Raw genomic sequence first — 13996 nt, forward strand, 5'->3', positions numbered from 1 at the left:
GATGGCGTCCTCTTGATGCAAGGGATGTACTGCGTGTCACACACTGAAGACAAGACCACAAGGTTGCAACAGGACTCATGTTTTAAACCAACTGAGGTGCGAAAGGAGGACTGGGACAGTCCCCCACACCACTGCTCTGGGGACTGTCTCCGATGGTTGCAAAAGTAAATATATTGGATGAGAAACCAAACATTTGGCCTTTTTTCACATAAAAAATGGTTCTTACCAGTTTCTTATTCATTTGTGTTCTCTATGCTTTCATGATTGATTTGCTTATTTAAGGGAGACTCTTGGGATTGCACATAAATGTGGTAAAAATCCATTTCCTGAGTATCACTGCAGGGTGTGTTTCCCTGTGCTGTGGTCAAGTACTTTTAAGCATCTTAAGTTATACCGAAGAGACACCATTGTTTGAGAAATACTTGACTAAAATGACTTCCTTATTTAGCGATTCTTTTTTTTTTTTTTAAATAATTCTAGTACAGTTAACATACAGTGTAATATTCAGATGCACAATAGAGTGATTCAACACTTCTACACATCATCTGGGGCTCGTCATGACAGGAGCACTCTTTCCCCCCATCACCTGTTTCCCTTGTCCCCTACACACCTCCCTTCTGGTGACCACTGGTGTGTTAAGAGTCTGTTTCTTGCTTTGTCTCCTTACTTCTCTTATTTTTTCCCCTTTGTTGTTTGTTTCTTTTTTTTTTTTTTAAGTTTTTTTATTTATTTGACAGAGATCACAAGTAGGCAGAGAGGCAGGCAGAGAGAGAGAGGAAGGGAAGCAGGCTCCCTGCTGAGCAGAGAGCCCGACGCGGGGCTCGATCCCAGGACCCTGGGATCATGACCTGAGCCGAAGGCAGAAGAGGCTTTAACCCACTGAGCCACCCAGGCGCCCCTGTTGTTTGTTTCTTAAGAGTGAAGTCATACGATATGACTTCCACTTAGCATAATGCCCTCCACCTCCATCCAGGTGGTTGTACCTTCTCACTGATTCCTACAATACTATGTGATGTACAGATCAGTATTACCATACGGATGCTGTTGGGAAGGTTCACAGCTTAGAAATCGCTCGTGAGAAGGAAGTGCAGAGGTGCTCACTTGGGATTTGTGCACAGGCGGTCTCTGTGAGACACCCCTCCTCCGCAGGTCCTGGAGCAAGGGGACCAGGAAGACCAGTCCGACCAGTGGCCATGGGTGGGCTTGGGGCCTTCATCACCATATCTGACACACTGTCCTCCACGGCACCACTAAAAGTCAAAAAAAAAAAAAAAAAAAAGGAAAAAGAAAGGTTGACATGACTCACAGACTGGTGTGTCCATAGCTGCCGTGATACTCAGCCCTAGGGAGTTCTGTAGGACATGCAGACACCAACATCCCACCTTCAGGTAGCACATAATACAGATGCAGTTAATGTAACTTCTTTTTTCTTTCCAAACCTAATGTGGTTTTATAAATCCCCACAGAGGGAAGATCCAGAGAAGAATCCTTTTCTAACGTCTGAGCTGCTGGAATTCAGCACATTTAATTAAGGGGTGTTGCACAGACATTCAGCCCCATGGTTGAGCTCTCCAGTGAGTGAACTCCAACCTTTCCTGGAACAACGTGCTTTTCATAGTTCTTTGAGAACGGACGGAGTCTCAGGCAGAAAAGTCCAGCTGGAGGTTCCATGTGACTCAACACCTTGTCATTTCTGGCCAGTACTCTGTGCCTTCACTCCCCAGCACCTGGGCTCAGAGCCTGGAGTCTGGAAGTTGTTAGCGGATGCATGTCATGTCAGAGGTCAGACGGCTTCCCGTGGAGATGAAACAACCCGCAGAGCAGCTCCATTTGTCCCTAAGAAGCTGGAGATGCTATCGGCTCTCCTTTCTCAAGAGGAGTGCCCATCAATGTTAGTTCATGCTAAAAGCCACGGGTTTTCTTCATTGCCATCACACGTAAAGGACACACAACATCTAATGTTGTTCAGCAGCGATGGTTTTCTACCCATGGCTTGGTGTAGATTTCAAGGATCTTCAGGCCGTCCATTGAGAGGAGAAAACGAACTTGCTTGTCCCTTGCTGCCGGCCCGTGTGGAGCGGCAGAACCAGCCTTAGCCCTGGGCTGAAGGACGGGGTAAGGCCTCCTCCTGTCTGTCTCCAAGATTAGGGCCACCAGATTTGTTCTGGGTGAAAAAAATGGGGCTTTACAAAAGGAAAATAATAACACGCCCATTATTAATTTTGTTCAGTGAAAATACCCCAAGTTGCTGTTGTCTGACCATTGGTGTTACACAGAAATGGCAGTTACAAATGATTTGATTAAATATCATTTAAAGAAGAAAAACTAAACACAAGTAATGAGGACTAACACTTTGTCCATTAAATTTTTTGATTCTTTCTGAAAAGCAAATAAATAAATAAATAAATATGTCTCCCTTTTGTTACCTCCTGGCCACACCCCAGATGATAAAACAAAGTCCTGGAGTCCCCCTGACACCCTCAACTCAATGGGGGGAATGCAGCTGTCAGCAAGGCATCTGCTCCCTGATGGCCTCATGAGTCCAAAGAGAGAGCGGGATCTGGAAAAAGTGGGGGCCATCACCTGTGGACTTCAGGCAGGGAGGGACAGAGAGGGACAAGGAGGGGCACAGACAGACAAGGAGGGACATGGAGGGACACAGAGGGACAAGGAGGGACACAGGGGGACAAGGATGGTGTCTGTTGTGATTGTTTTGTCCCATTTTAAAAGAATCATCTGGTCAGAGCTTTCTGATACAAAGACAGAAAATGGGAATGCAGGAACCCACAAGATGAAAACTCAGAAAATGTTTTCAGGTTTTAAAGTCACTTGAAATAATTCTTCCTCTCTGGTTATGATTAAGACAACAAGCTTGATAAATGGATTTTGCTTTTGGTATTTAAGGATTACTTTAAGGTAATTTGGTTTAATTTTGTTTTAAAATGACACAAAATATTTACTTCTTAAAAATTTATAGTTTGTTCCTTTTATTTTTAATGTAGGAAAATAATTATACAGACGAGTATACTCTTAACTTTGTAAGTGATAGCACACGTCACACATTCTTCCATTCTGCTTCTCCACCTCACAGTGTGTCTGGAGTTCTCCCCTTGGAAGTGTGTAGACAGGTCTCTCATTCTGTATTTGGGGTTCTGCTCTCTTCATGGACATCTGCACGATTCCATGTCTCTGACGGTCACAATTGTTTCTGCCGTGAGCAGACTTGTAAGGCAATTTCTGCTCTTTCTACCGGAGTATCCTCAAATGGCTATTCTTTTAAACATTATTAAAAAAAAAAAACTTTCTGAAAATCTGAAGAGAAAGCAGTGTCCCTTCTCCTATGGAGGCTGGGGGATGCATGGGTTTGGGCAGATACAGATAAACACACATGACCCAGAGCAGAATTCTACACAGGTCACAGACCCATGAAGCCCATTGTGAGCAGGTCAGGGGAAGAGCCTCTGTTGCACCGAAACACCAGTTAAGTTTTTGAGGACCATCCCATGTTTCTCACCCTTTTATATGTTATTGATGGACACTGGCTTTTGAGAGAAGGCTGCACCTTAGCATGCGAGATGGTGTGATGAATGCTTGTTTCTGCTATGATATTATCCCCACAGTCTGCATGTCACACCTAAACCCAGCACACACAGGTAGCACCCTGATAAAATACAACAGTGGACTTGGGGAGATGGGGAGAAAGGACCCTCTGTATTAGTTCTGAGGCTATATATAACCACGTTATTCGGGTGCTCTGAGTCTGCATGTCCCCCTGAGAACCTTAGGGATGGTGCAAACTACCAGACTGAATTGTTCCCAAAATACAGTGCAATAACACAGACCAAGTACCTAGCACCAAGTATAAGCATAACGTGGAGTGGTTTAATACAACGTGGGACCCACAATTGTTAGAGAGCTCGAATCAGCTTTCATATGTATTAGGCTGTAGTCTGAACCCCTCGTCCTGGATTTCCCATGGTGTGCTCACAAAGGACCTAAGTATCCTTTCCCTGGAAGGTTCCTGAGTGCACCAGGAGGTGCTGCAAGGGGCTCACCCTCACAGGAAGATTGTGAGGACTGAAAGTATGTGATGTACTAAGGACGGAATCTGATACTACAAGATGCAATTTAGTCCCATTTACCACCATGCACAAGCCTTAAAGGCAACACAATGTAGAGAGAAATAGGTTCCCACGCAGGAGAAAAGTGCACAGAAGCAGTATGGTTACTGCCAGTACACACCAACTGCTCTGGGATATCCCAAAGTACTGAGATACTGACTGCTCGTAATATGCACATCTAAATCGAAGAGCCACAGGGACACACGAGAACCCATAATACAGGAAAATGCACAACTAACAGCAAAGGGACCTTTCACAAGAGCCTCCAATGCTGTCCCATCATGGCCACCGTGCAGCCCCAGGGCAGAACACATCATTCCTGGGTAATTTTAGGCATGTATTCTGGCTTAAGATGCACTAATTCCTTTATTATAAGAAGGAAAGACCCCTCTTTGGAAATACAAGGGAAAGTGGTTTAACAATGCCAATGACCATCCATCTAACTGTGCTTTCAGGGTAAATAAAATTTAAGGTCTTCTGAGGAAGGCCCACAGCTCTGAAATCAGTCCTACAGGAAGCAGGTGATCAGAGAAGCACCCTGTGCCCGTGTGAGCTGAAACTCAGGGGCAACAGTGGGAGGGTGGCCGATCTCTTGGGAAATGAGGATAATTTTGCAAATTATCATCTGAAGAGTAAATTTTCGATAATTATGTGCAGAAAGTGATGATCACGGGCAGCTTAATACGGAGGCACATTCCGCGGCGTCCTGCGACAATGGGCATTTCCACACCATGGTGTATCCCCGTGTCCCTTTCTTCTCCTGAGAGTCTAAAAGCATTTTTATTCAATTTTGGGAGGTTGTGAGTTATGTAAGTACTGTTGCTATATCTGTGGAAGGACTTAATAACCCACCCCCACCCTCTCTGGGGGATTTCAAATAAAGCCCAAGAGGTGTGCAGAGAGGCAGTCTCTGGGCGTTCTCTTCACATAAGCACGAGCAGCTCTCTTCACATCCCCAGTCAGTTTTGCAATAATTTAACCAGAAAGCGTGAGATAGCACTGTTTGCTAACATTTTAACCCTTGCTGCCCATGCTCAGGTTTAAATAGACTGAGGCTGTGATATATTTGGTTTGGAATCTAAGCTATTTAGAATCAAAGCTATTTAGACATTTATCTCTTTCATGTGCATTAGTGGCATTTAAAAGGTCACACACTGGGATGCATCAGTAGCTCAGTCGCTTAAGTGTCTGCCTTCGGCTCAGGCCATGATCCCAAAGTCCTGGGATCAAGTCCCTCATCAGACTCCTTGCTCGGCAGGGAGCCTACTTCTCTCTCTTCCTCTGCCTGCTTGTGCATACTCTCTCTCTCTGACAAATAAATAAATAAAAATCTTAAAAAAAAAAAAAAGGTCGATACAGATGTAGTGAAAAGAAGGGCTATCTGTACCCCAATGTTCATAGCAGCAATGGCCACAGTCGCCAAACTGTGGAAAGAACCAAGATGCCCTTCAACAGACGAATGGATAAGGAAGATGTGGTCCATATACACTATGGAGTATGATGCCTCCATCAGAAAGGACGAATACCCAACTTTTGTAGCAACATGGACGGGACTGGAAGAGATGATGCTGAGTGAAATAAGTCAATCAGAGAGAGTCAATTATCATATGGTTTCACTTATTTGTGGAGCATAACAAATAACATGGAGGACAAGGGTAGATGGAGAGGAGAAGAGAGTTGAGGGAAATTGGAAGGGGAGGTGAACCATGAGAGACTATGGACTCTGAAAAACAACCTGAGGGTTTTGAAGGGGCGGGGGGTGGGAGGTCGGAGGAACCAGGTGGTGGGTATTAGGGAGGGCACAGATTGCATGGAGCACTGGGTGTGGTGAAAAAACAATGAATACTGTTATGCTGAAAATAAATAAAAAATTAAAAAAAAAAGTCACACACTAAGTGGCACAGAAATGGGTTCAGGGATCATTTGGGTCCAATATATCTCTATCTTTATCAATGGTCTTGTGTTTTAAAAAGTAATGTGAAAGGAAGAAGAATACTACTCTTGGAGGTTAAGGTAATTTATTTTTTAATTTCAACAACAAAATTATTCTGTCCCAGTGAGTAATAAATACTCTTAATGTATTTCTTCTTAATATATTTCTTTCCCCCACCAAAGCCTCTGTGTCTTTAACAATACCACCTAACTTGCGTTCTGTACATGGTTGAAATACGGGCAAGAGTTGAATGGTTCCCCTTATTAAATAGAGGTAGTCACCACCTGTCGCCTGGCATATACATCTACTAATTGCAGATAGCCCATCAATTACACCGTCAGGAAAAGGGCAAAAGGAACAAGGAGCCGCCTTCACAGCATCACTATAAATTAACACCATCTTCTGACCTGGGGGTAGATTTGCACATAGAGATGAGGAACATGGGCTGACAAAATACCAATGCAGGAGGGGGGGGAGATGCATGGGTGGAACAGCTCTGACATCTGAACATGACTCATGACCTAAGATTAGCTCCTTACCATGTCATGTCCACAAATGGTGCCTTCTGCTGCGGGCATAAACTTAGTCTCACATTTCCTTCCAAGCCGGTGGCACCACAGGGCTTTACAGATATCCTACCGGAGAGAAAAGGTCATCACTATTACAGATGGTTCACAAATCTATAATAAAATATCACTGAAAAATTTAAGGGGAAAACAGCTGATATAAATTGAAAGCTGATAATAACTTAGCAGTATATAGAAAGAAGACCCAGAGACTCATGTTCTAGACTTGGTCCAACTTAATTCCATCCCTGAAACTTTATTTATTCATAGGTACTTTATCATAAATTTAACAAAATTATACTTTCTAAATTAAAAGGTAAAACATGCTTAATCCAGAGGTTGCAGAAAACAAAAATTAAAATAAAATAAAACCCAACATTTTATAATTCATTCTTGACCCACCATTCACTAAGTTCTCCAAGTTTGAATGCTCATTTTCAGATAAAAGAGGATTATGCAAGTTTCTGGTTTGTCCATCCATTCATCCATCCATCCATCCATCCGTCTGTCTGTCCGTCCATCTGTCCACCCACCCACTGACCCACTATCTGCAACCTTTGATGAAGACCTAGAATATGCCAGTTGCCTTGGTAGGAGGGTGGTTCCCTAAGGAACACGACCCGGACCTACCCTCTGGGGCACGGTCTAAGGGAGAGGTGAAATTGCTGCGAGTCACCATATGTTGCCTGTGGGAAGAGATGCTCACACATCTGCTGACAAGCACAGCGCAGGGCGAGCTTGTCAGAAGGCAAGGCAGGGACACCTAGGGAAAGACTCATGGGAAAATGAGCTCTCTGAGCCAACCACTGAGCTTGAGGGGTTTACAGGGGGAGAAGGGATGACATTCCAGGGAGAGGGAGCAAAGGATTTGTGCAAAGGAAAGAAGATGTGAAGGGAGAAAGCTGTGTGCAGAGGAAGGAAGCCCCACACAGTTGGCAGGGCAGTAAAATGAAATAAGACCCGAGGGTTTTACACCACGAAAGTCTCTCCAAGTGCAAAGAATGGGCTTCCCTTTCCTTTCCTTCTGAGCCCAAAGGAACGTCTTACTGAATGGCAAGCAGCAGCACTCAGAACAGGATGGGAACGTCAAGAATGCCGGTGGCAGCTTCGACTGCACCGGAGGAAAACACTTCGTAAATTATCTGCACAACTGTTCTGAATATTTGAACCAGCGCTACATTATTTCCTGAGACATTCACTGGCTGTATCTCCTGGGTGATCTGTCTCGTAAAGAAAACCAACACGGCCGCACACCAACATCATTTTGCTTCAAAGATGGTTTCCACTGCCGTCATGCTTCCACTCCCCATTTCATGGCGTTGAAAGACGTGCTCACACCGAGCTGCTCTGCATCGTTGTGAGTGATCTGTGGAAGGGTTTTTTTGCTAATAATCAATATTCATTTTATTGTCATCGAACTATTCTCAAATCTCCTCCCTATGCTTCCTAATTACCTATTTAGAAACTGAGGCCATACATGCATTTTCAGCCTGTATCTTTCTCATTAATAAATCAGCTTTGGGGAACTTGGAAAGGTAAGAAGGAAGTTTTCGATGTTTTACTTTGTGCATCAGCTGTGTTTATTTTGAAGAATCAGAAGAACCGCCTATGGTTACGATTGCTGTAACACTCCATCTCATTTCCCTGTGAGTCCTCCAAGATCACTGAGCATTACTGGGGCAAACGTGTCACGCCTCTCGTGACGTTAATTGGCATGCTGACCTGGGGCCTCCACTCTCAGCCAGAAGCATGGTTAGGGATCGGAGCCATAAGAAGACCTCAAGGAATCTATAAAAGCAGGGGCCTGAGTGTCTGTAACTCTCTGAAGGGACAACTGGAAAGCTCTGTTGGCTTGCAGGGTCACAACTTGATAGATTGCCAGGGTATAAATAAAGCTTCCTTGAAACTGGAACTCATGGACCCAGGCTCAGTGTCTGGGTGGAAGCATGACGGATCAGAACCAGAGTCTGTACAGCACTGCAGGGTAGGCTTGCCTGCCCTCCTCTGCCCATGGAGAGCAGCTGGCCAAAGGGCCTGCAGAGACCCAGTCAGGAGGCTGGGTGTGCACACAGAACAAGGAAAGGCACGGATGGATGAATGGGTGAGGATGAACGAGGACCCCTTCCTGCAGTCAGGCCAGCTGGGAGACGGACACGGTGGTCCCGTAGAGCGACCGGGCTTCCCAGCAGATGGGCATATCGGTGTGGCCTGGAAGGGCAGGTCTGGGGGCCGAGTCCCATGTCCTCCTTGTCTGTTTGAGGATGGCAACACCTGCTCATTGACTTGTCCTGGGAGCTAAATGGAGGGGTTGTAGGTAACGTGCCCAGCTCAGGCCTGGTACCTGAGAGGCACCGAGCCAGCACCCACTCCCTTCCCCACTCCAAGGGGTAAGGTGATTCCAGCCCACAGGCCGCTCCCGCCGGGCTTCATGGCTGTGCCCTTAAGGAGCCAGTGGTACCGATTCATGGGACAGTTTCAAAGATCATCCGAGAGGATACAACACAAATGGTGTTTTAAAATGTGAAATTATTTTTATGTACTTGTCATAGATAGCTGGCTCAGTGTTTGGTCCCTAGCTGGCGTTCAACACGTTTTCTGAGTGAGCTGAACATCTGTTCATTTGTTCCCATGGAAACCTTGAACAGGATGAGTAGGGACATTTTTCATGTAAAAGGAAATTAGTAATGGTAAGTGAAATGTTATCGTAAGAACATCAAAGATGAGGGTGCCTGGGTGGCTCAGTGGGTTAAGCCTCTGCCTTCGGCTCAGGTCATGGGATCCAGCCCCACATCAGGCTCCTTGTTCAGCAGGGAGCCTGCTTCCTCCTCTCTCTCTGCCTGCCTCTATGCCTACTTGTGATCTCTGTCAAATAAATAAATAAATTCTTTAAAAAAAGAACATCTGAGATGATACAGGTGACCACCTTATGTTTGAAAATATAGATCTAGATCCTACTATTTAAAGTATTCCCTTTCTTTTTTCTTTTTTGAAGATTTATTTATTTATTTCAGAGAGAGAGCGAGCGAGTGAGCACGAGCAGGAAGGGAAGAGGGAGGGGGGGAGAGGGAGGGAGAATCCCAAGCAGACTCCCCACAGAGATCAGAGCCTGGGTGGCCCTTAAGTATTTTCATAATATTCTTACATTGTAGTTTTCTGGAACGTTCTGCAGAATGGAGACGAATGGGAGATACTATTAAAGGTGGCTTTTTTTTTTTTTTTTAAGATTTTACTTATTTATTTGACAGAGAGAGAGGGAACGCAAGCAGGGGGAGTGAGAGAGGGAGAAGCAGGCTTCCTGCTGAGAAAGCCCATTGTGGGGCTCGATCCCAGGACCCTGGGATCATGACCTGAGCCGAAGGCAGGTGCTTAGTGACTGAGCCACCCATGTGCCACACAGGTGAGGGTTTTTAACTTCACTAAGGACAAAGCTCTCGAGCACAGGATGCAGGCGATAGCGTGCCCTGACAGCACGTGACCCGCGTAGTCTCCACCTGCCACACGCCCCCCTGCACACTTCAGCTCATGCTGGAACCTGCTCAATCCCCAGTTAAGTTCTCCAGGCAGAAACAAATGACAAGTTAGAAGACCCTTGAAATGTCATATAATCCATGTTACTGTTATTCACCGTATCAAAAAGTATTTAAGACATTGGTACCCTACAGATAAAACTGACATTTCATAAAAATGTGACACTCTACCCCAGAAAACAAATAGAAAATCCAGTTCCTCAAAAAATCAGATAATAAAATGACCATGAAATGACCAAACAACCAAAATCCAGTTTTACCCTCTCTTATCATACTTTGACTGAACTGCTAACTTCTAGACAATAATGTGCAATGATTGTATTAAATTAAGCATTATTGTTGTATGTCATTACATTCTTAATTAAATTTCAGGGTCCTCTTGGAACAAAGACCCTATTAAATTATACGTCTAGGGCCAAGGAGCTGGAATGTAAGACACGCTGGGTGTGGGGGGAAGCTCCCAATTTCACAATAGTGCCCAGGACACTAAGGTGATCAAATTTCAAAGTAATTCTAGCAGCCCGTGTTACAGACTGTGGAGTCAGACCGCCAAGTGCAGATGATGCTGGCAAACAGAACAGGCGTTAGAAAACGATGCAATGTTTGTAATAACTAATACTTCGGGGGAAAAAAGCTGAAGTCCACATGGACAGCCCATGCTTGCTTTCATCTTCGCAGTGAAGGAATCCAATCCTTAATGAAGGTACTCGCTTTAAAGTCTGTCCTATAATTTAAGAGCTGTGCTCACGAAGACCGATTTCAGGCAGAGTGATTTGGTTGAGTGAGGCATCACCACCGAACACCCCAAATAAAACCAACATTTCCCAATGATTCTGTTGGAAATTTATTGGGGGATTTCCCGACAGTGAGTGCACTGCCTCCAGATCCATATTCTCAATCTGTCGCTACTAGACTCTCCGAAATACCAACTGAAAATGCCATCACAAGTGATGTTATAATGGGATCTATAATTCATCACAATCATTTTTTTTTTTCAAGAAGTGGGGTGCCTTGTCACTATTTCCAATGATCACTCCATAAGGCATCAGCGGACAGAGAAAGCCATGGCCATATGGGTGTGTGAATTTACACATGAGTATGTAAGCACACACACACCAAACCCACACCTGTTTGTCCAAGAGACAGATGCATATGCATTTGCATTATCTATTAACTTTTCAAACTTAACAGCACATGGACTTGAAAGAGTCCCTTTCTAAAATACCATTCACCCACCTATCACCTGCTCAGCAAATGTTCACGGAGGAGCCCTTAGGTTTAGTCACCAGGTAATTTCCTGTTATTTATTTATTTATTTTTCAAAGATCTTTATTTATTTATTTGAGAGAGAGAGAGAGACAGAGAGAGAGAGAGCATGAGCTCGGGGGAGCGACAGAGGGAGAAGCAAACTCACCACTGAGCAGGGAGCCTGATGTGGGACTCAATCCCAAGACCCTGAGATCATGACCTGAGTTGAAGGCAGACGCTTAACCAACTGAGCCACCTAGGCACTCTGCTTGTTATTTATTAATTTAACTTCTCCCGTCAGTAAATTTCTGGATCTTTATACTTCAACCTAGCAAAACAGACCCATTTTCATAAAACTTCAGAAGGAGTTCATTGAAGAAAATTCAATTTTATAACTGAAAATGTTCTGAGATGCTTAATTCACAAGGAAAATAATCTAAGTGCCCCAAATAAGAGATTCAGAGCCCTAGAGATTCTGGCCACATAAACCATATTTAGCTTAGAAAACCCATCAAGTTTATTCAAGTTGAAGAACGATTTTATATCATAGGGAATGAGCTGACACGACTGATTTTAAAGGATGCAATTTTTTTTTTTTTAACTGAAAAGATATTTCCTCTCCTGTCCGTGATGAAGTAACTGGTACCAGGCTTACTTTTCCACATACAAAAACTGTATGAAACTTGACAAAATATATGGGCCAGCTCTTTTAGGGTTTGGACCAGACAACACAGTCCTTGTCCCTGGAGAGAGGGAAGTTCGCCAAGTGAACGCCAACTTCACTCCAACCACCTGGTTGGGAAGAATTTCCTGACGTGGTGCAGCGAGGTGGACTCCAGCACACACCAACAGTCTCCCTGTGTGGAGGACACTGAGAACAGAGTTGGGGCCTGCAGAAGGAGCTAGAACCTGCGGGAATCTGTGGGACCGGGAAGGAAAAAGCCACGTTAAGTAGGAGGCCCCAGATACCTGCCTGAGGATTTCCCGTAGGTCCTTCCTCATCTGTGGGGCGAACGGGTGATACACTAAGTGGCACGTCAGTGGCCTAGTGCAGGGCAGCAGCTCTGGGCTGAGCGCTGACCGGCTGGATGACAGAGGCCCTGCCGTGTTGGGAGACACTGGAGTTCTGGGCACACGTGATAGAGAAACCTCAGTGGAGAGCCCGAAGTCCATGCCCCCAGCCCAGAGCACAGGCTTTGCCCTCCAGCTAAGGAAAAGTTGAATGAGAGGAGCCCTAAGGAAGAGCCAAACCAGGCCTCAAAGGATGAGGGGATCACCTATTATAATAATACTATACAAAATTTATATAACATGAAGTGATACTGCCTTACAATATGTCACAAATAGACTCAAGGCTATGAAGGAAAAAGCGGACAGAATTAGTGGGAAAGAATGGGAAATTTCAGTGGAGAATAAAGAATAGAACAAATCAGATGGTGTTTTTGGAACCAAACCTTAAAATAACCTAAATGTGGAGTTTGCTGAATTGTCTGAACAAATGATAAGGAATGCCAGCAGACACAGATGATGATCAGCTTTTTAATCAGAAACAACTGAGACCAGGTGAACATGGAAATGTAGCCTAAGAATGGGTATAGGAAAACAAATTAAAAGAACTGTTTAGAATTCTAGATTCAGAAAAAATGATGCTTCAAAATGGAGGGTGAATTTACTGATATTTTCAGATAAAAGAAAATCTGACCTACTCTGTGCCTGGTGGATACAGGTCACAGGGACAAAGGAAAGATCTTCAGGCCAAAGCAAATGAAGAAATTGGAGTTGATCCATGAGAAAACAGAAGTTCTACATGGTACATCAGTGAGTGAATATAAAAGGTGACACTATTCTGTACTCGAGAAACTACAGAACATTCCTAAAAGAAATTGAAGAAGACACAAAAAGACGGAAGACCATTCCATGCTCTTGGATCAGAAGAATAAACATTGTTAAAATGTCTATACTGCCCAGAGCAAGCTATACTTTTAATGCCATTCCGATCAAAATTCCACCGGTATTTTTCAAAGAGCTGGAGCAAATAATCCTAAAATTTGTATGGAATCAGAAGAGACCCCGGATTGCTAAGGAAATGTTGAAAAACAAAAATAAAACTGGCAGCGTCACGTTACCTGATTTCAAGCTTTACTACAAAGCTGTGATCACCAAGACAGCATGGTACTGGCATAAAAACAGACACATAGACCAGTGGAACAGAGTAGAGAGCCCAGATATGGACCCTCAACTCTATGGTCAAATAATCTTCGACAAAACAGGAAAAAATATCCAGTGGAAAAAAGACAGTCTCTTCAATAAATGGTGCTGGGAAAACTGGACAGCTATATGTAGAAGAATGAAACTCGACCATTCTCTTACACCATACACAAAAATAAACTCGAAATGGATAAAAGACCTCAACGTGAGACAGGAATCCATCAGAATCCTCGAGGAGAACATAGGCAGTAAACTCTCTGATATCAGCCACAGCAACTTCTTTCAAGATATGTCTCCAAAGGCGAAGGAAACAAAAGCGAAAATGAACTTTTGGGACTTCATCAAGATCAAACGCTTCTGCACAGCAAAAGAAACAGTCAACAAAACAAAGAG

The 13996-nt window shown here is 44.1% G+C and overlaps 1 protein-coding gene across 1 annotated transcript in view; it reads right to left on the reverse strand.

Annotated features, from left to right (window-relative positions):
- Window positions 1-13996, reverse strand: part of ADAMTS16 (ADAM metallopeptidase with thrombospondin type 1 motif 16) — a gene marked incomplete at its 5' end in the record, with an annotated part of 146080 nt that overhangs the window by 62479 nt on the left and 69605 nt on the right. The window contains 2 exons of the mRNA XM_080804378.1: window positions 1102-1250; window positions 6594-6689. Coding sequence (XP_080660504.1) covers window positions 1102-1250; window positions 6594-6689 — 245 coding nt within the window. The remainder of the gene's footprint in view (window positions 1-1101; window positions 1251-6593; window positions 6690-13996) is intronic.

This window comes from Martes martes (genome assembly GCF_963455335.1).
Source record: "Martes martes genome assembly, chromosome: 5".
Lineage (NCBI taxonomy): Eukaryota > Metazoa > Chordata > Mammalia > Carnivora > Mustelidae > Martes > Martes martes.